The 25,778-nt window shown below is 44.1% G+C and overlaps 1 protein-coding gene across 1 annotated transcript in view; it reads left to right on the plus strand.

The window, feature by feature from the left end:
• Nucleotides 1-25,778, plus strand: part of kcnq1 (potassium voltage-gated channel subfamily Q member 1) — a 654,391-nt gene that overhangs the window by 158,616 nt on the left and 469,997 nt on the right. Inside the window, exons 4-5 of the mRNA XM_033039179.1 lie at nt 22,019-22,145; nt 24,690-24,768. Coding sequence (XP_032895070.1) covers nt 22,019-22,145; nt 24,690-24,768 — 206 coding nt within the window. The remainder of the gene's footprint in view (nt 1-22,018; nt 22,146-24,689; nt 24,769-25,778) is intronic.

Here is a 25,778-nt window from a genome sequence, read left to right on the forward strand (position 1 = left end):
CCCTTCGGCCCACCGAGTCCACGCAGACTAGCGATCAATCCGTACACTAACACTATCCACACACTAGTGACAATTTACAATTTCACCAAAGACAATTAATCTACAAACCTGTACATTTTTTGAGTGTAGGAGGAAACCGGAGGAAACCGGAGGAAACCCACGTGGTCACAGGGAGAACGTACGAACCATGTATAGACAGCAACCGTAGTCAGGATGGAACCCGGGTTTCTGGCGCTGTAAGACAGCAGCTCTACTGCTGTGCCACCGCGCCTCCCTCAATGATGTTCTGACACAGCACTGGAAACAATAATGTGATCTATACACTAAATGCGGGCATGAGGTTTTCGAAGTGAAACCGTAGGCAGGACCCAGTACTGTGGGGAAACCATGAACAGGATAGATAAAAATAGACAAAAAGAAGAGGATTAGGGTTAGGTCAGGGTTGTAGCATAGAGCATGGATGTAATCTTTTCAATGCCTCGAATGGGCCTGCCCCACTTAGACGACTTTTTAGGCGACTGCAGGAGACTATGCAGTCGCCACATGGTCGCCACAATGTCGCGGGTGGTTGCCGGGGAGTCGCCTTCATGGTCGTGAGCAGTTCCCGCATTCTGGGAACTAGTCGTGGCCTCAATATGGTCGCCGCGATTATTTCCACATGTTGAAAAATTAGCGCTGACTAGAATGAAGCTGCCATGGAGAGTAGCGAGAATTCTCATGCCGTAGGTGGGTCGCCAGGAGGTCCTAGTGGGTTGCCAGGAGGTCGAAGGTTCTCGTAGGCTGTAGCAGGTGCTGACCAGTGAATTTCATTGGCTCATTGGGTAAAAAAAACCGTAAGCAGTAGTTTTCAGAACCAAGGATAACCGACCGGTAATGTTAATGTCCGCCGAGCTTCACAGCCGTGTATCTCTGGCTTCTTAAAAGTTGTCTCCACTCCTTCTCCTTGTCCCTCCTTGTCCCTCCTTGTCTCTCCTTGTCCCTCCTTCTCCCCCCTCTCCCCTCTCCCCCCCCCACCCCTCTTTTAAAGGTCTTACCGTACACTGTGCTTCAGCTGTCTTAATTACAGCGCCAACCTTCCTGTTCATCGTGGTGCGTGTCTGTATCACCTTGGCTTAGCACCGTGTGAATTTCACTCAGACAGCGCTCTCCCCGCTTGCCCTGTCCCCCGCCTGCATAACGGGCTGGTGAATGAAGCGATGTGTGTGTGTGTGTGTGTGTGTTTGTGTGTGTGTGTGTGTTCCAGTCGCCGTTCCAGTTGTCGGTTTTTCAGGCGATTGCCAGCAAGTAAACAGTTGCCGGCAGTCGCCTGAAAAATCGCCTAAGTGGGACAGGCCCATAATTATATGTTCACACAGTACCCTGATTAAACAGGGGACTCATGTGATGTGTCTGCTTTGTAACAATGTCACAGGCAGTTGGTCTGTAACAGGAGCTTAAAGACTTAATATCTGTAAATTTGGTTAAGTGTTCAGTTTTGTAAATAATCTTGATGCATGTACTGTGCCTTTGTATGTTTTCCCTACTATTGCCCACCTTCTTGTCAACATTTTGCTTGGCAGTTTTTTCCACGGTTGCGCCTTAAATTTTCTGTCAAACCGGTTGAAATATTGATCTAATTTGGCCTCTGTTTTATGACTGCTGTCATCAACACTTCGTACACCCATCGTATGTGCACAAATAATAAGAAATGTTTTATCTTGTTATCTTTAGCTGATGATACTGCCCACTCTTCCTCAAAGCTGAGTTAATAATGGGTGATAGACACAAAAAACTGGTGTAGCTCAGCGGGTCAGGCAGCACCTCTGGAGAAAAGGAATAGGTGATTGCCACAGACAGCTGTGGAGGCCAAGTCAATGGATATTTCTAAGGTCGAGATTGATAGATTCTTGATTAGTATGAGTTACTCCAGCATTTTGTATCTATCTTCTGTGTAAACTGGCATCTGCAGTTCTTTCCTACACGTACCAATTAATTGCTTTAACTCAGGATGCGAAAATTTAGATGTGAAGCCCTTTTTTTTCATGGAGTTTTTATAGTCATAGTCATACAACATGAAAATAGACCCTTCGGCCCAACTTGCCCATGTTGACCAACATGTCCAATCTACACTAGTCCCACCTACCTGTGTTAGGACCCTATCCTTTTAAACTCTCCTACCCATCGCCCTTTGTGTAAAAAACATTACCTCTCAGGTTCCTATTAAATCTTTCCCCCTCACCTTAAGAGTGCATTGTTGCGATTTAAAAATATATATTTTTTAATTTCTATTTGCTTTCTCTTTGTTCAATATTTAGTTCTCAGTATCAAAGTTTAATGTTGAATTCTCCTCAGTCTTTGTTCTATTTATTTGTCAATCCTTAAACCTCACTGGTTAAGTTGTTCCATTGGCATAAATGTTCGAGATGTCCTACTTCCACTTCACAACTTATTTTTCATCAATTTTGATTAGTACGGATGTCAGGGGCTATGGGGAGAAGGCAGGAGAATGGGGTTGAGAGGGAAAGATAGATCAGCCACGAATGAATGGCAGCGTAGACTTGATGGGCCGAAAGGCCTAATCCTGCTCCTGGAACTTATGAACTCAACTTCAGTTTGCAGATGATGGCGTGGGGTTGCTGGCGGCAGGCAAAGCATTGGCTAATCATTAAGTTGGGAGACAATTTGCAGCCAGTTAAGAGATCAACAGAGGGTATTGTTGAGGCAGAGCTTAGTTTAGTTTAGAGATACAGCACGGAAACAGGCCCTTCGGACCTCCAAGTCTACACCAACCAACGATCCCTGCACATTAACATTACCCGACACACACTAGGGATAATTTACAATTATACCGATGCCAATTATCCTACAAACTGTATGTATTTGGAGTGTGGGAGGAAAACGAAGATATCGGTGAAAACCCACGCAGGTCACGGGGAGAACATACAAAACACTGTACAGACAGCACACAAAGTCGGGTCTCTGGTGCTGCAAGCGCTGTAAGGCAGCAACTCTACCACTGTGCCACCTTAGTGTTATCACATGCGCTCCGGGGCTGTTCTATCAGATTAAATTACTGAGAGCAGCTTGCCAATGATACAAGGAGGGCAAGTAATAGTATGGCCGAGAACTGCATATATAATTAAAGTACGGATACTGCAATCTGAAACTAAAACAAGAAATGTTGCAAGAACTTAGCTAGTCAAGTTGCTGACTCTCTCCAGCACCATCCCTTCGATGAAGACTACTTCATGGATCCTTGGATTGCCCTTCCTGAAGTTAGCTCCTTGATCTTGCTAACATTGAGAGCAAGATTGTTGTATTGGCACCATTGAGTCAGATTATCAATCTCCCTCCTGAACTCTGGCGCATCATTCCCCATTGTTCATCTAACAACAATGGTATTGTCATCGGATTGAAAGATGCCATTAGCACTGTGTCTGGCTACACAGTCATGAGTATAGAGAGAATAGAGCAGGGTCTGATCACACAGTTTTGAGGTGCTCCTGTGCTGATGGTCATTGAGGATGAAGGGTTGTTGTCAATTTGTGCTGATTGAGTTCTGGCGATGAGGAAATCAAGGATCTAATTGTAAAGGGACAAGCAAGACCCAGTTCCCTGTTTGATGAAACGTTTAAAGGGGATGATGGTGTTGAACGGCGAGCTGCAGTTGATGAACAATAGCCTGATGCATGTGTAGGATCGAACCGCAGATGCTGGTTTACACCAAAGATAGACACAAAATGCTGGAAAACATCAGCAGGTCAGGTAGCATCTCTGGAGAAAAGGAATAGGTAACGTTTCGGGTCAAGCCCCTTCTTCAGAGGTGTGCACAAAATCATGAACGGAATGTACACGCCCAGTCTCTTAGTCAGGGTAGGGGGATCGAGAACTGGAGGACATAGGTTTAAGGTGATGGTACATGGATAGGATAGGTTTATATATGGGCCAATGCAGGCAGGTGGGTCTGGTGGAGATGGAACATGTGGGTGTTGGGCCAAAAGGCCTGTTTCCACGCTGTAAGACTCTATGACAATTCCTTTTCTCCACAGATGCTGCCTGACCAGCTGAGTTATTTCCCACTTTGTGTCCAGAGCCTGATATATGTATCTTATTGTCCAAGTGGCCCAGTGCAAAGTGGAGAGAGAGCAAGATTGCATCCACTGTTGATCTGTGGTGGTCGGCAAATTATAGTGGGTCCAGGCCCTTATTAAGGCAGGAGTTAATATGCGTCGCGACCAACCTCTGAAAGTAGTTCATCACCACGGACATGAGTGCCAATGCTCGGTGGTCATTGAGGCACGTCACCTTGCTCTTCCTGGGCACCAGCAGAGGGGATGGTGGACAGTGGAGAGACGTTGGAGGATGATAATGCAATCAACTGTGTCAGAGGGCGCAGACAGGTCACAGGGGAACAGGCGACCACACTCACAGACACGGCGGATGTTATTTATGACTTTGCTAGGACACACGTAGGAACTGTGTCTACATAGAGAGAGACAAATCGATGTGCCTTCACCCACCCCGACAGAAAATAACAAATGAGATCATGTGTAGACTGAGAGTTTGCCAAGGAAATGTAACAGCCTCCAGCCTTCGGTTTTCAGAAGGTCACAGGCTTAAGTTTACTTTGGATTGCATAAGGGTAATAAAAAGGAGTATGCGATACCTCCAGCGGACGAGGATAACAATGGTGTCTCATCCCCCCTGAGTAACATTAATCTCCTCGCCGCTCTCCTGCCTGTACCTTCGATGCACCCAGCACTGCAGAACAGATAAGAAAAGTAAAGAAGGCGCCAGGAGCAATGGGTTTATGTAAAGCCACGGTGCTGCTAATTTGTTTTTCTGGTCGAATCAACAGGTGCCCATGTTCCAGTCTGCTCCTCGACCAAGAGATTTATGAGCCCAGAATGTGCCCTATTCATCTCGCTGCCTCCTAGGAGACAGATCCCTCCAAACATGTCATTAACTTGGACGGTTTAGCAATCACCAGCTTTGCCCGTCTCCACTCAGCTACCGTATTTGCTCTTTTCCTTATGTTTTGTTTTCCAAAAATTCATCGGTGGCCAATGTTTTGATTTAAAATCTGTTGCACAGTGACCTGTCGGATTGTACTTGGGTCATTTTTATCAGTGGAAGGTCGCTCAGTAAATTACTACAACTCTGTACACTCACGATCCTACTTTCACCCCCCCCCCCCCCCTTCCCACAGCACAAACTTCATCCTTGGACTGGGAATGTTGACATGGGTTCCTTTTGTCCAGCCTAACGGTTTACTTGCACACTCTCTATGTTTGAGATGGCAATCACCCTCCTGCTATATGACTGGGGGCATCTCAGAATCCCCACTGGTTTGTAGTGTGTTCAGCAGGGGCAATGACTGATATGATTTCCCGTATCTTTTCCCAATTCTAGCTTCCACATGTGTAATGAATCGGAATGGAATCGAGCAGCCCCATTCCTGGGAAATTCATTACAGAATATAATATTTCTGTGACGCAAAATGCTGGAGTAACTCAGCGGGTCAGGCTGCATCTCTGGAGAGAAGGAATAGGTGACATTTCGGCAAGATATGCAAAATGTAATGATGATAAAGGAAACAGGCAATTGTCAGCTGTGGGCTCGGTGAAAACTAATTACAGTCAACGAGATAACTTAGAAGCTAGTACAATGGCTTTTGCATATCTTTCATTCATTTGTTATATACCTCTCTATATCACCATCTATATATCTCTTGTTTCCCTTTTGCGTGACTCTCAGTCTGAAGAAGGGTCGCTGCCCGAAACGTCATCGCTTCTCCTTCTCTTCAGAGATGCTGTCTGACCTGCTGAGTTACGATAGCTTTTTGTGTCTATCTTCGGTTTAAACCCTCATCTGCAGTTCCTTCCTACACAACATGTCTATGGCTGTGCAATGGAGTTTATGCTGAGTTCAATTACAGATTTTTGATCTGAGTCGGAGCAGGAATTCAGTCTGCCAGCTTCACAGTGCGATATGAAACAGTGTGCAAACCACATTTTCAGATCATCCTGCAGAGGTTTTTGCTTGTGTGAATAATGCAGACCATTACCCTGACAGGATTCACTGGTATTTTATTGTCACATGTACTGAGGTTACAGTGAAATTCCTTTTTTGCATCCAGTTCAGTAAAAATATTACTATAGATAAACACGATCATACTTGATACGTGCATCAGAATAGCATTTACTTTAAGGGCCTGTCCCACTTCCACGACCTAATTCACGACCTTTTTTACTCGTGAACATTTTTCATCAGGCTAGAAAAAACGCCCCAACCTACTTGATGCCACGGGTACCTACGAATAGCATCACGGCCTGCTATGACCTATCTACGACCTTGTGACGACCATGCTGCGAGTATGAGTCAAGGGCAAACTCGGCAGAGGTCATGAATTAAGCCGTGAAAGTGGGACGGGCCCTTTAGTTTAGTTTAATTTATTATTGCTACGTCTACCGGGGTACAGTGAAAAGCTTTTTATTCCATGCTATCCAGTCAGTGCAAAGACGATACATGATTACAATCAAGCCGTCCACAGTACAGATACAGGATAAAGGGAACATTGTTTAATGCAAGATAATGTTAAATAAAGTCCACTTAAAGATAGTTAGAGGGTCACCATTGAGGTAGATGGTAGGTCAGAACCACACTCTAGTTGGTGATAGGATGGTTTACAGCTAGTTACTAAGATCAGCCACTGCCAGTTCATTCGAGAAGCTGTAGTTTAGTTTAGAGATACAGCACGGGATAGAACGGTCTTTCAGCCCATTGAGTCCGCGCCGACCAGCGATCCTTGTACACTAGCACTATCCTACACACTAGGGACAATTTACAATTTTTACTAAAGCTAATTAACCAACAAATCTGATATATTTGGAGTGTGGGAGGAAACTGGAGTTCCTGGAGAAAATCCACACGGTCACAGGGAGAACTTACAAAATCCGTACAGACAGCATCCGTAGTTAGGATTGATCCCTTATTATGACTCAAGCTTACCTACCTCAAGTATGAGCCAAAACACATCTGGAACGCACTATTGGTGCATTGCTACTGTCTTAATACCACCTTCCTGTTCTGGTAACTCGCACCATTGGGACAGCTGTCTTTGTGCAATGTTTATGGTTTATCCTCCACTAACCCAGGGACTCACCCAGCCACGGTTTGATACTATGGTCTGATATGTCTGATTCTGTAACTTTTCCCTTTATCTAATTCTCCTCAAGTTTCCAGCTTGCTGCCTCTTTTATTGACACTATTGCACAATTTAAGAGACATTTGGATAGGTAGTTAGATACAAAAAGCTGGAGTAACTCAGCGGACAGGCAGCATCTCTGAAGAGAAGGAATGGTGACGTTTCGGGTTGTGACTCTTCTTCAGACTGAAAAAGGGTCTCGACCCGAAACGTCACCCATTTCTTCTCTCCAGAGATGCTGCCTGTCCCGCTGAGTTACTCCAGCATTTTGTGTCTATCTTCGGTTTTAACCAGCATCTGCAGTTCCTTCCTGCACATTTAGACAGGTAAATGGTTGGGGCAGGTTTAGATGGGCCAAACGCAGGCAGGTGGGAGTAGTACAGCTGGGACATGTTGGTCGGTGTGGGCAAGTTGGGCCAATGGGCCTGTTTCCTCGCCATTTTCCCGCTGTATGACTCTGACTTTTCCCACCCTGCTTGGTGTCACAAGTGATCAGTGCGGAGGTTTCTTATTGTGCGGTGACTGACAGGAGAGGGCTGATTTGTGATTCTTTTGACAGGACTGCTCAGAGGCACGTTTGCGAGCAGTGTAATATTTAAGCTGATGGTGAAATGTTCATGCAGGGCAGGCGGTGGTTGTTATTGTGAAACAAATGAGAGCGTAAGGCAGTGGATTAGTGAAAGGGTTAAAACAATTTTTCCCTTCAGCTGGATTGACAAGATGTAGCCTTCTTTCCATTGTACGACGCCTTAGCCTGGTTTCCAACTACGCATGGTATTTGTCAAATGTGACTGGCTTATTACCTGGTTTGACACTGTACATGACAAGAACTGACATCAGCTGCCTAAGGGGGCGTATTAGAAATAGAGGCCACCCGATCCGTTATTTATTTCTGTTGCATTGGCAAAGAAGCAGTGGTTTCTGTTTGTCCAATTTTTTTTTTACTATATTGTTTCAATGAGATACCTTGGGTCTGACTGCTCTGAACTCACTTATGTGAATGCCCAGGCTACATCTTTATTTCCAGCATTTTTGATGGTGTCTTGACACCTCATGTTAATGTTCTGAGGTTTAAGTGGCACTAAAGGAAAGTTGATGGCTGTATGAGAAAGAATAGACTGCAGTAATACAGAGAAATAAGGAGAAGTGGGATAGGACTATGGGATTGCTTACATGGAACCCATGGGCTGAATGGTCTCTGCATCGTTATAAGTAATAGGAAACTGTTTTTCCTCCAGTATTTTTCCCTTTCTCCATTGCAATCCCTCTGCCTTGTCCTCAAACCTATGACAACAATGCTTAGGGCGGCACAGTGGCGTAGTGGGAAGGAACTGCAGATGCTGGTTTATACCGAAGGTAGACAAAAAATGTTGGTGTAACTCAGCGGATCAGGCAGCATCTCTAGAGAAAAGGAATAGGTGACATTTTGGGTGGAGACCTTTCTTCAGACTGAGTAAGGGGGGATGGATTCTCAAGCCAAGATGAATGGTATAGGCACAAATGGTGAAATAGCCAACTACTGCTTCTATTTCTATGTTTTATGTTCTTAATCTCTAAGATCCATGGAGGCACACATTTGAAGTTTTAGCCCTGTTTATTTCCACTTCCTGGATGTGACTGAACCAGACAATATTAAAACAATTCCCAGTTCCAACCATCTACACTAAGGCCAGTTTAACTCTCCCCGCATTCCCATCAACTTCCCCCCCAGAGTCTACCATCCAACTAAACAAGATAGGGAAGATACTGTGTATAATTAACCTACTGACCTGCATGTCCTCGGGATGCAAGGGGAAGCCTGAGCACCCGGAAATCTATACAGTCTCACAAGGGGGGCATGCAAACACCACACAGACAGCAGTGGAGATCAGAAATGAACCTGGGTCTCTGGAGATGTGAGAGAGGAGCTCTACAAATTTGCTTCTGTATTGCCTATTTCAAGCAGGCCCCTGTAGGAAAACAGGAGTAAGATCCCAGTTGAATTATTTTTTTAAATAAATTAGAGGTCAAATATACTTAGGAGCTCTGCTGGCATCTGTTGAAATAAAAATGTCTCACAACAGACTAGGCATCAGGGAGTGTGGGGGTTGGAGGTCAATGAGTAGAACCCCATTAGTAAACAACTTTAGACTTTTAGACTTTACATTTACAGTGTGGAAATAGGCCCTTCGGCCCACTGAGTCCGCGCTGACCAGCGATCACCCCCATACACTAGCACTATCCTACACGCTAGGGACAGATTACAATTTTTAACAAAGTCAATTAACCTACAAATCCATACGTCTTTGGAGTGCGTGAGGAAACCGGAGCACCTAGAGAAAACCCACGTGGTTACAGGGAGAACGTGCAAACTCCATACAGACAGCATCCATAGTTTTTTTTACCCACGTCTCCTTCTGTTAGTGGCATATAATCCAGAATCCTGCATGCCTAATAGAAAGAATATTTCAGGAAAAACACTTTGCTTCCTGTAAATGTCTTGCCGATTAGATCATAATATCATAAGTGATATTAGACCGTTCGGCCCATCAAGTCTACTCCGCCATTCAGCCATGGCTGATCTATCTCTCCCTCCTAACACCATTCTCCACCAACTCCCTATAACCTCTGACACCCGTAATTAAAATTGCATTAGCTCTTTCTGAAATCCGTGAAAGATCCAGTGCGGAATGGTTGACTGGGAGATCCTGCCTTTTCCCTAATGATGGTGGCTTCCTGTATATGCCATTGAGGAATCCGTAATGGCAGCCGGAGATTGGCAGGACCAGGGGGCATATCAAGTGCAGGCACTAATCGCGCCCTGGTGTTGATCATTTCTGCCAACTCGAACCGCCAGCAAACGCTTGCTCCTTTGAGAACTGCTAAGTGCTGGAGTGTGAGGGCCGGTTTCACTTACTGTTGATGCAGCTGTGTGCTGGAGCATGTCGGGAATTCCCCCGAGCCAAACTAAGATGGAAAACTTGTAACATTTACCGACACGGAGCTGACTGCCCAGTCAGGGGTTGTTTTCATAATAGTGGTTTAAGCAAACATGGTGACAGATTGTTTGTGTGCAATCATCCCTAACCTGTATGAACGCAAGTTGTTACCATCAGACCAACCTTATTTAAGCCTTTAGGTGTGAGCAAAATTCATAACACCCTTAAATCAGTAAGAGGGGAGCTGTATTCAGGGAGCCTGTTTACTCCAACATTTTGTGTCTATCTTGCAGGCAATGACATTTTTGGTTGAATTTTGTATGAAAACATTTTATTTAGCGTGTGAGTTTTATTGACATTTAAATCTTTAAAGCAGGTCCAAAACTTTTGGTTTACTTTACTTTATTGTCTCGTGTACCGAGATATAGTGAGAAGTTTTTTGTTGCGTGTTAACAAGTCAGCTGAAAGACTATACATGAATATAATCAAGCCGTCCACAGTGTGCAGATAAAGGAGGAAGGGAATAACCAGAATACTATTTAGTGCAAATTAAAGTCCAGTAAAGTCAGATCAAAGATAGGCCAAGGGACTCCAATGAGTTTGATAACTGCTGTCCAGTTGTTGGCAAGATGTTTTAGTTGCCTGATAAAAGCTGGGAATAAACTGTTCCAGAATCTGGATGAGCGATTTCACACTTCTGTACCTTTCGCCCGATGGGAGGAGGGAGAAGAGGGACTGGTAACGGATGTGACTCATCCTTGCTTATGCGGGTGGACTTGCCGAGGCAGTGTGAGGTGTAAATGAAGTCAATGGAAGGGAGGTTTGTTTGTGTGATGGTCTGGGCTGCGTCTACAAATTTCAGCAATTTCTTGCGGCCTTGGATGGAGCTGTTCCCAAACCGTGCTGCGATGCATCCCGATAAAATGGGGAACTCTGCCCTCCAGAACCCTTATTGAAAAAGCCCACTCATTTTACTTTGAGAGAAACAACCCACACTAGTGAGCAGCTTGAATGGGTCTGTAGTCTGGCTTGGTTAAGATGTTTGGACTGATAAATCCATTGGTCAGGCACTTCTTTTCATTATCCTTTGAAAGACAAATAATTGATGTATATGGCTGGAGAGATGAATACGTACTGTAATTGGTCCTGCAATGCAATTGCCCTCCGTTCACCCTAATCTATAAATCAGTACATGTGATTATATATTATTTAACTGCATAATGTAAGAAGAAGAAAAATCTACTCCGGCATTAAATGCAGCCCGGATCTTTTTGAAGTCAACCACAGCAGCGCACACTTTATTCATGAACCAGCTGCATCTTCTTGAGCTGGAAATATCAGTCTGATTAAAGCGCTTTTAGTGCCAGGACGGAGCACAGACAGTAACCCTGCATAATCAGAGTCCGACAGGCCCTGAAATCTTTGCAAACGGCAAAGTGAAGTTTGCATCAGGCTGCTGTCGCTAGTTGGTTGTTCAGAGATCCATAGCAAGGGGCAACCAGAAGGGGAATTGCTGTCTCTCCCAGTCACTTCTGTTGCATTGCCTGCATCGCAGGGAAGTTGCGTCTTGGCCCCTACCCCAATTTACAGCAAAGAAAATCCTCTTTGCGGAATTTAATTCACACGAGGATTTAGGGTGCTTTGTCATGTTCCCAATGAATTCTATAAAGTGTAAAATCAATGTCGAGATTCCTGGGAAACCATCCACCTCACCATTGCCAGAGGTTTGACAAATGTTTCAAAGGCTGCCAAGACCTGTGGTAAAACTTTTGTCAGTGCTGCCAAAAGATCCAATTGAAGTCTTGGGGTTCGACTGCCAGCTCTGCCTTTCACAGATTCAGTCACGGCAGAAAGGGTCTGAATGAAGGAGCGCTGGAAAATAGGCAATAAGAGGGAAATAAATGATGAGAAAATGAAAGACAAGTAATTTGCATTGATACAGCACTTTTTCACATCTTCAGGCCAACTCCAAGCAGTTCAGAGTGAAGGGTGGTGAGGCATCAAAATGGAATTCACTGAAGTTCCACCAAAAGCGATGAGATAATGTCTTCTGTGTGGTTTTAGTTAAGGATTAGGTGTTGGATTGGAGAAGAAGAAAACATTCCAGTTTTTCCTCAGTCCTTTGTGAGGAATAGATGAGTATCATGAAGGGCAGTGGTGCAGCTGGTAGAGCTGCTGCCTCACAGCGCCGGAGAACCCTGGTCCCATCCTGACCTCGGGTGCTGTCTGTGTGAGGCTTGCACGTTCTCCCCGTGACCAGGTGGGTTTCCTCCATGTGCTCCGGTTTCCTCCCACATCCTGAAGATGTGCGGATTTGTGGGTTTGTGCGTTAATTGGCCTCTGCAAATTGCCTTTGGCGCACAGGGAGAGAAGGAGAAAGTGGGATAATAGAGAACTAACAGGTGATTGATGGTCGGCATGGACAGGGTGGGCCGAAGGTCCTGTTTCCACACTGTATATGTCATCGGTTCAATGGTCCGTTAATGATTCAGTGACTGTGTTGTCTAACCCACAGACCGGTAGTTGTCAGTTGTATGGTAGATTGATTGGCAGAGGATCTTGCTGCTTGCCAAGCCGACTGTTAATTTGGCCGTCCCTCATCAACACGTTCAGTCGCATGCTGCCGTTCAGAAGCTGGAATCTCCCAGCCTTTGAAAACACTGGCGGTCCCCAATCTCCATTCGCCCTGCTCTACTGAACAATCTGGCTTCAAATTATCACAGCACTGGCCATTCCTGGGGTCTCCAGTTCAGTGTGGAACTCCTGGTTTATTTGGTTGGTTGATTTCCACGGGCTGAATTTTCTAAACATTGTGCATTCAGGTCATTTTGCAAAATACCAGCCAACGAGTCCGTAATATTTATGTTCACCTCCTTTGTATTCCTACTTGCTTCCAAATGATTGACGTAGACACTGCGATGATCTTCTCCAGCTGCATCTTGTTTGAGGGTGATAGATGGTCAGACTGTTATGAGTTCATTCTACCAAAGTGTAGCAATAGAGCTGCTGCCTTACAGTGCCAAAGACCCACGTTCTACCCTGACTATGGGTGCTGCCTGTGCGGAATTTGTACGTCCTTCCTGTGACCGCATGGGTTTTCCAGGGTGCGACGATTTTCTCCCACACTCCAAAGATGTACAGGTTTGTTGGTCAATTGGCTTCTATATATTGTAAATTGAGAAGCATCCTCCCCTCCAAGACCTCTTGCCATGAATCCAATTCCATCCCCAGGATGGAGCCAGCCTTCCTGATGAGCTTATTGATCCTGTCTGATTGAGCAGTCTGAAGAAGGGTCTTGACCTGAAACGTTACCCATTCCTTCCCTCCAGAGATGCTGCCTGTCCGGCTGAGTTACTCCAGCATTTTGTGTCTACCTTCGAGATTATTGACCCTGTTGGCATCCACGGTCTTGATGGATGTATGATCGAGTTCTGTGAAACAAGTCCTTGGTACTGCTCATGTCAGCCTTGCTAACATGATCAGAGTTGGACTTTAATCTTTTGTCTCGAGGCGAGAGTACTCTCATTGAGCCAAACCTGATAAAACCTAAAGCAAAATTAAACCCAAAGATCAAAATGTCAAAGATCAATAAGTTTAGAAGAAACAAAAGGAGCAAAGCAAACACAAAAAGCAAACACATCAAAAGAAAGTAATTAAAGGGGGGAAAAAAATGCAACATTAATCAGGTTAAATATTTAAAAATCCTTCAGACAGGTCTGACGAAGGGTCTTGACCCGTAACATCACCAACTTCTTTTCTCCAGAGATGCTGCCTGACCTGCTGAGTTACGCCAGCTTTTTGTGTCTTTCTTCAGTGGAAACCAGCATCTATTCATTCCTACACATGTTTCTACTGACGTTCCTTGTGACAAAATAAATCGGCTAGATAGATGCTGGCTAAGATATTGCCTGGAAGAATTCCCTGACTTTCATCCGAATCGTGTCATTGGGATTGTTTTGGGTGTGTCGGGTTCTGCTGCATCGGAGCGAGTTGGACAGGTTATGGCGGCTCACTTGGACACAGTTGAAGGAGATAAAGAGAAACTTAAACCCTCTGTGAAACAATCCTGATATTCTGACTCCTGGCTCACAGCAGTAGTTGCAGATACAAAACCAGGAGAGATTTCTTGGCTGCAGCCGGAGCACAGATTTAAAGTCCTGTCTTTCCAGTTTCAATAAAGCAGAAGATTTATTCAAAGAGCAAGCCATTTCTCTCTGGTTTACATGGTTACAAAGGGCAGAGCAGATGTATTTAATTATTTTTACTTTGTTTAGTGTTTTTCTTCTAATAAAATTAAAGTTAATGCAACTATCAGGCAAAGATTTTCCTCTCGACATTACTTCTGCCTCTCTGATATAGTATTTGAAGTTTTTTGTATCCCTTTCGCTTCACATAAATTATCACTTTTTTTTCATTTACTGCATATATTGTAAAATCAACTCTTAGTTTCATTCGGGAGTTGGATCATGTTTTGATGTTGCCCACTTGGTCCAGCTTTGTTACACTATAAGTGATTACACAGTTACTCTGTCGGCAATGATTCCAGCTGACGGGTCTAGTGGAAGGTTGCTGTAATTGTTTTCTTGTGTCCTGACTTTAAAATGCCGTTCCTACCTCACATTAACCTTTTGAAGTTTGAAGATTTATGAGGATGTTGCCAGGACTCGAGGGGCTGAGCTATAGGGAGAGGTTGAGCAGGCTAGGACTCTATGCTTTGGAGTGCAGGAGGATGAGGGGTGATCTTATAGAATAATGAGAGGAATAGAACGGGTAGACGCACAGTCTCTTGCCCAGAGGAGAGGAATCAAGAACTCCAGGACGTAGGTTTAAGGTGAAGGGGGAAAGATTTAATAGGAATCTGAGGGGTAACTGAGAAGTAGGGGATGGTCAGTTCTCAGGAATGGAACCCTGATGTGACATGGGGAGAAGAACCAGCAAATGTTTCTTAATATAAAATCAATCCCAAATTGTTTTGTTCCAACAAATCTAACACCTTAAGTATGTTTAGGAAGGAACTGCAGATGCTGGTTTACACCGAAGGTATACACAAAATGCTGGAGTAACTCAGCAGGACAGGCAGCATCTATTGAGAGAAGGAATGGGTGACGTTCTTCGGGTCGAGACCCTGGTCTGAAGAAGAGTCGCAACCTGAAACTTCATCCATTCCTTTAATCCAGAGATGGTGCTTGTCCTGCTGAGTTACTCCAGCATTTTGTGTCTACCTTGAGAATGATTTTTATGTTATTTATGGGTGACTCAAAGCACTGATGAACCAAAAACAAGTTCACCTGTCGGACACAAGATATACATATTACTGCATCTACATGCATTATCTATACCTGTGGCTTTGTTGGATTAGAATGAAGTGTGTGAAATGGACGAGGTGCTGTAAACTTATCAAGTATAAAGGATAATTGTGGCCTAGCATCTCATATTGGCAGAATACTAGAAGCATATCAACCTCCTAGCTGCTTCTACCTTCACCCCCCACTTGTCTTCACCTGCTTTTTAATTGATCTGCGTCCACTATAATTCATCTTCTTTTTTAGTCTCCAAATTCCACCATTCCCCTTGCCCTACCTCTACTTGGTTCTATCTTCCCATCATGCTTCACCCCTCCTCAGTACAATAATCACCTACTGGCCCCAGCCTCATCACTCCCCCCTTTCCTCTTTACCATAGCTACCTTCCCCCTTCACCCTCAGTCCCAATACAGGCTTTCAACCCAAAACATTGATCACATGAGTGCCAAGGGTGCCTGGTATAATGACGGTTGTTGTGAACATAACCAAGTACAACTCTAGTGAACATATGTATAGCCGCTGAGAATGTCGGAGGAATTTTTGCACTGTTTTTGTTTTGTACCCCCCCCCCCCCCCCACTAATACTGTTTGACTTGCTAAGTTCCATCAGATTGTTTGTTTCTGGTATATCAGAAGAATTACCTACCAGCATGCATTTTATGAAGCAGAGCAGATACTTTATTTGATATTACTTTCACCAATCTTCATCTTTTGTTGAGTGAGTGCTATCCTTGATTTTAGACTTCTCCGATCACTGTGCTATAACATTCCAGGTATTTCCCCTATTACTTTATCACATTTACATCTGTTGTTGCTTGAGTGATATCCTTGTTTTTAGATCACTGTGCAATAACATTCCAGTTATTTCCTCTCTTTGGTAATTCTGACAAAAACCTAAAGCCTGTAACATGTACAATTTTATCAGGAAATGGGGGCCAGATTTGTGGCCACACTTGCAAGTTTAGAAAGTTGAGAGATAAAGCAGCCTTGGTCTTTAGAAACATAGAAACATAGAAAATAGGTGCAGGAGTAGGCCATTCGGCCCTTCGAGCCTGCACTGCCATTCAATATGATCATGGCTGATCATCCAACTCAGTATCCTGTACCTGCCTTCTCTCCATACCCCCTGATCCCTCCAGCCACAAGGGCCACATCTAACTCCCTCTTAAATATAACATGGTGAAGTGACTCAGTGGGGAAAATACAGAAAACTGTTTTTGAAATTTGTCCATGGTTGTATGGTCTCGACCTAGAGTGTTTCCCATCCATTTTCTCTGCAGATATTGCCTGACTCGTTCGAGTTCCTCCAGCACTTTGATTTTTGATCAAGATTCCAACATCTGCAGTTCGTTGTGTCGCCATTGTTCTTTACTTCAGGCATTTAGATCAATTTAAGTCAAAATTTTGGAAAGGAAGACAAAGCACATATCACACTGTAGATAGACCCAAAATGCTGGAATAACTCAGTGGGCCAGGCAGCATCTCTGGAGGAAAAGAATAGTTGATGTTTCGGGTCGAGACCCTTCTTCAGACTCACACTGTACTGTGTTTGTAGCGATATGATCCAGAATTAATTTATATTTCACTATCTTACAATTGGAATGCAGCCATTCAGGGTTCAAAGAGGAGAAATGTTGTCTCTCAGAAAGTAATGAAAATAGAGAACAGACTTTCCTGAATGGGTGACATTTAAAAAGATGGACTGATGGTTTATTTTTAAGTGAAGACACCCCCTAAAGAAAAACAGGTAAAGAAAAAAGTGAGGGACACAACGATGGTGCAGCGGTAGAGTTGCTGCCTCACAGCACCAGAGACCCGGGTTCAATCCTGCCTTCGGGTGCTGTCCGTACAGAGTTTGTACGTTCTCCCCGTCACGGCGTGGGTTTTCCCCGGGTGCTCCAGTTTCCTCCCATTCTCCAAAGAAGTACAGGTTCGTAGGTTAATTGGCCGGTAAAGACTGTAAATTGTCTCTAGTGTGCAGCACAGTGCTTGGGTATGGGATGATCGCTGATCAGCGCGGACTCGGTGGGCCGAAGGGCCTGTTTCCGTGCTGTTTTTCTAAACTAAACTAAGCAACAGCCATGAACCAAATGGCAATGTGTGATATACAGGGCGAATGGCCTTCACTCATTCCTGTGTAATTGCTTTACTCAGGATGCAAAGTGGTTCATCTCCCTCCACTGCTTCTCACCTTGCCTCTGTCAAAAGGTACAAAGCTTTACATGAACATAAACTGGGGAAATCTTCCCTTTCAGTGAGGAGTAGCATCGAGCATAAACTCCAGATCTTTTCTTTAGCTCAAAATGTAGTCAAGTACTCCACAGCACAGAGGAATTAAATGAATGACTAGCTGGAGAAAAATAATAATTGACTCTAATTAGGGTACTTAGGTCTGATCTGATTTGTGACTTATACATGTCTGTAGAGTCGTGTTCTCTTTATGAAAAGATTTAAACTCAATAAATAACTTTTGTGAACTTCTGTTTTTATCTTCATTAAGGTTGCGCAAGTTGTTGTGGAGAGCTGAATTATGACATTCATTATATATATATATTTTTTTAATCCATACTTAGCTTATTTAACTCATATGGTGCATCGCCAAGATCCCAGATAAGGATTCTTGGCAGAGAATTGTGATCTAGAATTCTCGTGCAAAGATAAAATCTCCCTCCACCAGAGGCTAAAAGCCTTTGGAGCTGCTTATATTATTGGGGTTAACGTTTAATGAGACGGCTGCACTGTAATCTTTGGAGCACAGTAATCCCTTAACCGCGACTCATACTGCCTTGACATGTGTGTTGTTTGGATCGTTCAATGTGCCTTCTTATGATTATCAATTGTTAGATGCAGTATTTTTCTTCATCGATTCTCCTGTCCATATGCAGTCGCCAGTTAGAATTTGCAGCTGTAAATTCCAGTTAGGATTTGCAGATCTGTGCTTTTGAAAACATCCTTTTATTGTCTCACACTTTGGTAACATTATCTGCTCGGGGTCGAACCTTAATAAATGTACTCAACTGTAGCAACAAGCTATTTATTAAACTGAAAAGCTGTTTGCATTCAGGCAAAGGAACTAAGAAGAAAATACTTTCTGATATCAAGCAGTCACCAGGGGGCATGTTCTCGTTGCCAATGGTTACCTGGATTGGTTTTGTACAGCCACGAAGAACAGCTTGTGCACTTTCACCTTTGACCTCCCATGAATATCTGAGGTCTCGTTGGGGTCAGTGGTCCTTTATTTAAACATCAGACGTGAATAATGGCGCCTGGCACTCAGCCGACTAGCCCTCTCCTCTTAGTCATTTTAGTCTCCAGCAAGATTGATCGATGCACACTTAGCTTGTCTCCATGTAGAGTTAGGAATTCAAAGACAGTAACCATTGCCTACTTGTCTTGTGCTTTGTCTTGCTGACAGTGCACATTTACATATTTGACAATGCCTTGGTTTACAAGCTGTACACATGGAAAAAATATATCATGAAAATAAGAGTATTTTCCTTCCCTTCTTGATTAAGATCTCTGAAGAGGTGTGACACTGACGAAGCTTCCAGCTTTGACAAATCTAGTTCAAAGTCCAACTTATTATTTGGCAGAGACATGTGGGTTCGACAGAGAGAAAGACTTAAAATTAGGAATATCGAGTGGGAAGAGTCGCCAGTGAATTCCAGTGTGAAAGGCGGTTCCTTGTTGGGATCCAATCAAAGGATCCCTTTATTAAGCAGCAAGGAGACTACCATCTGTCCATGAACGCTAATTAACTTGTCAATTAAATAACTTGATAAACACTTAAAGAAGACTTTTATACCGACTTCATGATTGATTCCCTAAGCATAAATATTATTCATTGAAATTTGTTGTCAGGCCTTTACCCAAACTTGTGCCAGCTTGTCTGTGCGTGACCAAACAGTTAATTCAGCATTAGTTTGGTTCTCAAATGTTTTGTTTAGTCTTATGCAGTTGACGTGCCCAGTGCCGAGGTCTGATGCTGACAATTCCTTTGGTGTTTCTAGAGCTACAAATGACCTAATCTCACTGCCCTACAACCACTGCTCTAATGGTGTTCTTTAGACATTTGGCTTTAGAGATACTGCGCTGAATCAAGCCCTTTGGATAACCGAGTTCGTACTGACCAGCGATCACCCATTCACTAGCACTATTCTACACTCTGAGGACAATTTAGAATTTTTACTGAAGCCAATGGGAGGAAACTGGAGCACCTGGAGAGAAACCCCCATGGTCACGGGGAGAACGTACAAACTTCCTACAGACAGCACAAGTTGTCGGTTTTGAACCAGGGTCTCTAGTGCTGTACGGCAGCAACTCTACCACTGTGCTACTCTGCCGCCCATCTGTTTTCTCTGTTTCAAGTTAATGAAACTCACATTCGACAGTTCCTCCTAACCAGTAGTTTGGCATTGGCTGTGTTTTTTTAAACAAGATTTCATCTTGAACCTTCAAGCTTTTATATAAGGCATTGTTAAAAAAGAGAGCAACATCTGCAGTGACAAATGAAGCGGAGGGTCTGGGGGCGGTAGTGGGGATGGGGAGAAATTTGAGCCGAGCTGTCGGTAGCAGTCGAGCGATACTGCTTTATTTTCATATATTTCTTAACAGATTGGGGTATTCATAAGTGATCACGTACTGATAAGGAATGAAAAAGCATTAGTAATAAAAAGGAACTGCAGATGCTGGTTTATACCAAAGACAGAGGTAAAATGCTGGAGTAACTCAGCAGGTCAGGCAGCATCTCTGGAGAAAGTGAAGAGGTGATGTTTCGGGTCAGTACCCATCCTCAGAAACGGAAGCGTTAGCGTATGGATTGCAGAAGGCTAGAAATGTACCTCTGGCTTTGACTCTTAGTTAGTGTAAGGACAGTATTGGTTTTTGACTGGCAAATTCTACCTTGCCTGGATATGAGCTGGATAATCACTTGGCTTGGTTACAGGCAATTTTGAGTGGTGGTATGTGACCACCAGCTTCTAAAGCCTATATATTTCTACTTCTCAACTCCACACTAGGGAAGTTCTAAGTTAAGCACAAAGGCCCACATCAAGATTGGAAAACAAGTACATGATCCAAACCATTCACTGCAATTTAAAATGAGAATTGATTTCCAATACAGGAGTATATTCCATCTCCCTCTGTCTATCACAAAGTCTTCTCAATAATGAACTGACTTGCCAGACCCAAAGCAGGAAGAAAAGGCACTTTGCTTCTTATGCGAAACATCACAAAGTTTAGATTAGATTAGTTTATTGTCACGTGTACCGAGGTACAATGAAAAGCTTTTTGTTGCGCGCTAACCAGTCGGCAGAAAGACTATACCTGATTACAATCGAGCCGTCCACACTGTACAGATACAATAAAGGGAATAACATTTAGTGCTAGATAAAGTCCAGTAAAGTCTGTTTAAAGATAGTTCGAGCATCCCCAAGAGGTAGATGGTAGCTCAAGATTGTTTTCTGTTGGCGATGGGATGGTTCAGTTGCCTGATAACAGCTGGGAAGAATCTGTCCCTGAATCTGGAGGTAGACAAAAATGCTGGAGAAACTCAGCAGGTGAGGCAGCATCTATGGAGAGAAGGAATAGGTGACGTTTCAGGTCGAGACCCTTCTTCAGACTGATGTCGGGGGGTGGGGGGGGGGGGGAAGAAAGGAAGAGGCAGAGACAGTAAGCTTGTGGAAGAGCTGGGAAGAGGGAGGGGAATCTGGAGGTGTGCATTTTCACACTTCTGTACGTCTTGCATGATGGGAGAAGGGAAGAAGGGGGAGTGTCCAGGGTGAGACTTGTTCTTGATTATGCTGGTGGCCTTGCTGAAGCAGCTATAAGTGTAGTTGGTGTCAATGGAGGGGAGGTTGGCATGTGTGATGGTCTGGCCTGCGTCCACAATTATCTGCACTTTCTGAAAAGATGTGCAAATGCACAAATACTTCCCAATCCTCCAAGATTTCACATGGGGGGCAGTTGATTTTTGGAGTAAGCTGTCAGAAGAAGTAGTTGAGGCAGTTACAATTGCAACTTTTCAAATACATTTGGACAGGTAAATGCACAGGAAATGTTTAGTGGGATATGGGTCAAACGCAGGCCAATGAGTCAAGGGTTCATGGCCATCTTGCTCAGCATGGACAAGGTGAGCTGAAGGACCTGTTCTGTGACATGTGACCCTCTGGCTCCGTGACCCTAGTAGCAAATAAAACTGAATATAGCAACACAGGAGACTACAGATGCTGGAATCATGGGCTAAAACAAAGTACTGGAAGAACTCAGCAAGCCAAGCTGCATCTGTGGAGGGAAATTCCTGCAGTCTTATAGGGGAGAACACGGGCCTGTGTGGATAACATACCCACTCCCAAATTGTACCTCATGCCAGCGTAACGCTGCTGATGCTAAAAACGTCGGAAAGACCCAGCAGAGCAAGACTTGGGATCCAATCTCAAAGTATAGACTTGCTGAGAGTTTCCACCTTTCTCTCTTTAGTTTCAGATTATCCATTGCCATAGCATTGTTGCACCAGTCTTTCATTGCACAGAATTTAACAGTCAAAGAGAAGTTTCTTGTACAAATCTTGCGCCATTTGGATTGACTGTCCATCTTCTTTGTTTCTTCAACAGGAGATTGTATTAGTGGTATTTTTTGGAATCGAGTACATCGTCCGACTATGGTCAGCTGGCTGCCGCAGTAAATATGTTGGATTTTGGGGAAGGCTCCGCTTTGTCAGGAAGCCCATCTCCATCATCGGTGAGCGACTGATCAGTTATATTCTGCCTGGGATTCTCTGTCATTTAGTCAACCCTTCCCTGGGTGCAATCTGTGAGGAGAATATAAACCACATTGTTTGGCTATTCATTGCAATGTTGGAGGTGTTCAAAGTCCTGAGAGGAATAGATCAGGTGAAAGCAGTGGTTCTTAACCTGGGGGTCGTGACCCCCTATGGGGGGGTCGTTTGGGGTTTTGCCAGGGGTCATGAAGGGGACACAAATAACATATCAATTTGTTGAGCTCATGTTTAGCAGCCTAACAAAGGTACATATCACATCCAGTATTTTGTTCGCGTATGCGGGTACTGATACCAAAAAGGTTAAGAGCCACTGGGTTAAAGCATAAAATCTCTTGCCCAGAGTAGGGAGATCCAGAACCAGAACACAGAGGTTTAAGGTGAGGGGGGGAAGATTTAACAGGAACCTGAGGGGTAGCTTTTTCGCACAAAGGATGGTGGGTGAATGATACGAGCTGCCGGAGGAGGTAGTTGAGGCAGCTACTATCGTAACATGTAGGTAGGTACATGGATAGGGTAGGTTTAGTGGGATATGGGCCAAAAGCAGGCAGGTGGGACTAGTGTAGATGGGGCATGTTGGTCAGTGTGGGCAAGTTGGGCCGAGGGCCTGTTTCCACACTGTATCACTTTATGGTGCCCGAGGGCAGAAGACTGATAATGACACAGAAGGACTATTCAGCCTCCCCATTAGTCCCATCCCCCCTCCTTGTTTCCCTGCATCCCTCCAACTTACTTTCTCTCGCACATACCCAAAAACTCATTTTTTAATTCTCTTTGCCAATATCCTACACCAAGAGATAATTTGTAGTAGCTAATGAACCTGCCTTCAGGTACCCAGCGGAAACCCAGATGTTCACAGAGAGGCCGCACAAACTTCACACAGACACCGCCTGTTGAATTACTCCATACTTTGTGTCAATCCATCCGATGCCAGGATTGTCCGCAGGTCCCTGGAGCTGTTAGGCAGCGGTACTAACTGCTGTGTTGCCGTTCCAACTAGTAGACCAGGTTAAACATTAACCTGAAGTACTGTGTAGTTTTCTGCCCATCACATTTTAGAAATGATGTCAAGACCCTTACTAGGATGCAGAAGAGGTAGTTACCAGGAACTCAAGATGTTAGATACGTGGCAAGATTGAAGAAATTCCAATTTCCCCTGAAGATTGGAGATTTCAAGGGTGATTTAATGCAGGTGCTCATAATTCTGAAGCATTTTAAAGAGTAAGGAAAAAGCTTTTCTGGCACTGAAGAGAAGTAATAAGAGTAGTAGACTTAAAGTAAATGACTCTGGAGAAATATGATTTATTTTTTTAACATTGCATGTTATGATATTGAAAGTTATGATTTAGGTTGGCACATTGGTACAGCTGGGAGAGCTACTACCTCACAGCGCCAGAGACCCAGGTTCAAACCTGACCTTGAGTGCTGGCTGTGTGGAGTTAGCACGTTCTCCCTGTGACCAGGTGCTCTGGTTTCCTCCCACATGCCAAAGGCGTGTGGGTTTGCAGGTTAATAGGCCTCTATAAATTGCCCCTGGTGTGTAGGGAGTTGATGCGAAAGTGGGATAACATAGAACCCGTGTGAACGGGTGGATCGATGGTCGGCGTGGGCTTAAAACCTGCAAAAGAAACTCACAAAAAACCTTTTGAATGGTACCGAGTGGCTCCATCACACAACATGGGGGAAAAGCATTTGGCCGATGCAAATAACAGAGAACAATCCAATTAATCCCATTCACTGCTGCTATCCATTTTTGCCATAGTCCTTTTTCCTTTATGTTCAAGTGGGATGGCTTCTCTCGCTGAGATTTGGAGACCCCTTGTGAGGACGTGCTGTACAGCAACCAGTTACCTTAACACAAGCAAAGAGCAGGTCCGGCTCATGTGTAACTCCTTACATAAATAACTCGTTGTATTCAGAGCCACACCAGCAGAAGTCTGTTGCAGACCATTAATATCAAGTCAATTAATATCTCATGTCCCGAAATTGAGCAATGAAATTCTTACTTGCCGCAGCACAACAGATGTGTAAAGATGTTAGACAATAGACAATAGACAATAGGTGCAGGAGTAGGCCATTCGGCCCTTCGAGTCAGCACCGCCATTCAATGTGATCATGGCTGATCATCCCCAATCAGTACCCCGTTCCTGCCTTCTCCCCATATCCCCCGACTCCAATATCTTTAAGAGCCCTATCTAGCCCTCTCTTGAACGTATCCAGAGAACCGGCCTCCACCGCCCTCTGAGGCAGATTGTATTGCACAGAAGAATGAAAATATATTTGGTGGTGGACAGATATGATTGTACTTCATATTCCCCATGTGAAAGTTCCTGCTGCCTTTTTTTCACATCCCATCTCAATCATTGCCATTGATTTTGTTTTGGGTGTGGGGGCGGGGGGGGGGGGGGGGGGGGGGGGGGGGGGGGGGGAGAGGCAAAGAGGAAGGGCAGCTTTGTAGGCTCTGTGATGAATGCTAAATTTCTGCAACTTGTTTCTGAACCTGACAGATCTCATAGTGGTGGTGGCTTCAGTCATAGTCCTCTGTGTGGGTTCAAATGGGCAAGTCTTCGCAACATCAGCCATCAGGTAGGTTGAGCAAGTTTAATATCAACTGTTTATCTTGCCAGAAATTATATTATTAGTTAACGCTTCCTCTGGTCTATCCCTGTCTGCAATGCATTTCCTGATTTCACACAGGATGTTTTCGTCTAGTTTTGTTTCATATTTATACTCATTGTCAGCACATCTAGGCTTATTAATATTCCCAAATGAGGAAAGAGATAATTTTATGTGTTTCTACTTCCAAAAAACAAATCTTGATCCTTACTCCTCCTGTAACCTTCATACCTGGGATTCCAACCTGATAATCCATCCATTTAAACAATGCAGTTGTAATATTTAGGGTGGGTAATTCAAAACCTTTAGTCTCACTGAAGCCATCTCATGTTCACAAGCAATGCGGAGTCAGGAAATTTCCATTTAAATCATGCTATCCCATTTGGAGAGGCCTCATAGCTCAGTGTCAAGGTCCAACTTGTTCTCCTGCAGTTGCGAATGGCCTCTCGCAGTCTATCACCATCTGTGGTGGGAAGAGTCAACAGGAAACCTGTGTCCATTTTCTGCTTCAATTTGATATTACAAGAGTTAAACGTGAACTATTCACCCCCCCCCCCCCCCCAATTTATTTTGTACCCTTCATTCTTACTCTGCATGTAGTAATGCTGCATGGGGTACTGTGCTTGTGATCTGTATGTGGAGAGCAAGCACTTATGTTAGTGCCCAGAACTCACAACGAGTTCCCAACAGCTGATATAGTCCACATCATCCACATAGTCCACATAAAAAATTTGATAAATGCCACCATTCAAAAATCAGCAAGACACAAAATACCAGAGTCATTCAGTGGGACCGGCAGCATCTCTGGAGAGAAGGAATGGGTAACGTTTCAGGCCGAGACCCTTCTTCAGACCCTTGAAAAATCAGATATACTGGTCGTCAAAACCTTGGGTCTCACTGATGCCATCTCATGTTAATCACCATTTATCCAGATATCCCAACAATTGGTTCAGAGAAAGTGAATTCCAGTGTCACTATTA

The sequence above is a fragment of the Amblyraja radiata genome, chromosome 20, assembly GCF_010909765.2.
Source record: "Amblyraja radiata isolate CabotCenter1 chromosome 20, sAmbRad1.1.pri, whole genome shotgun sequence".
NCBI classification, from domain to species: domain Eukaryota; kingdom Metazoa; phylum Chordata; class Chondrichthyes; order Rajiformes; family Rajidae; genus Amblyraja; species Amblyraja radiata.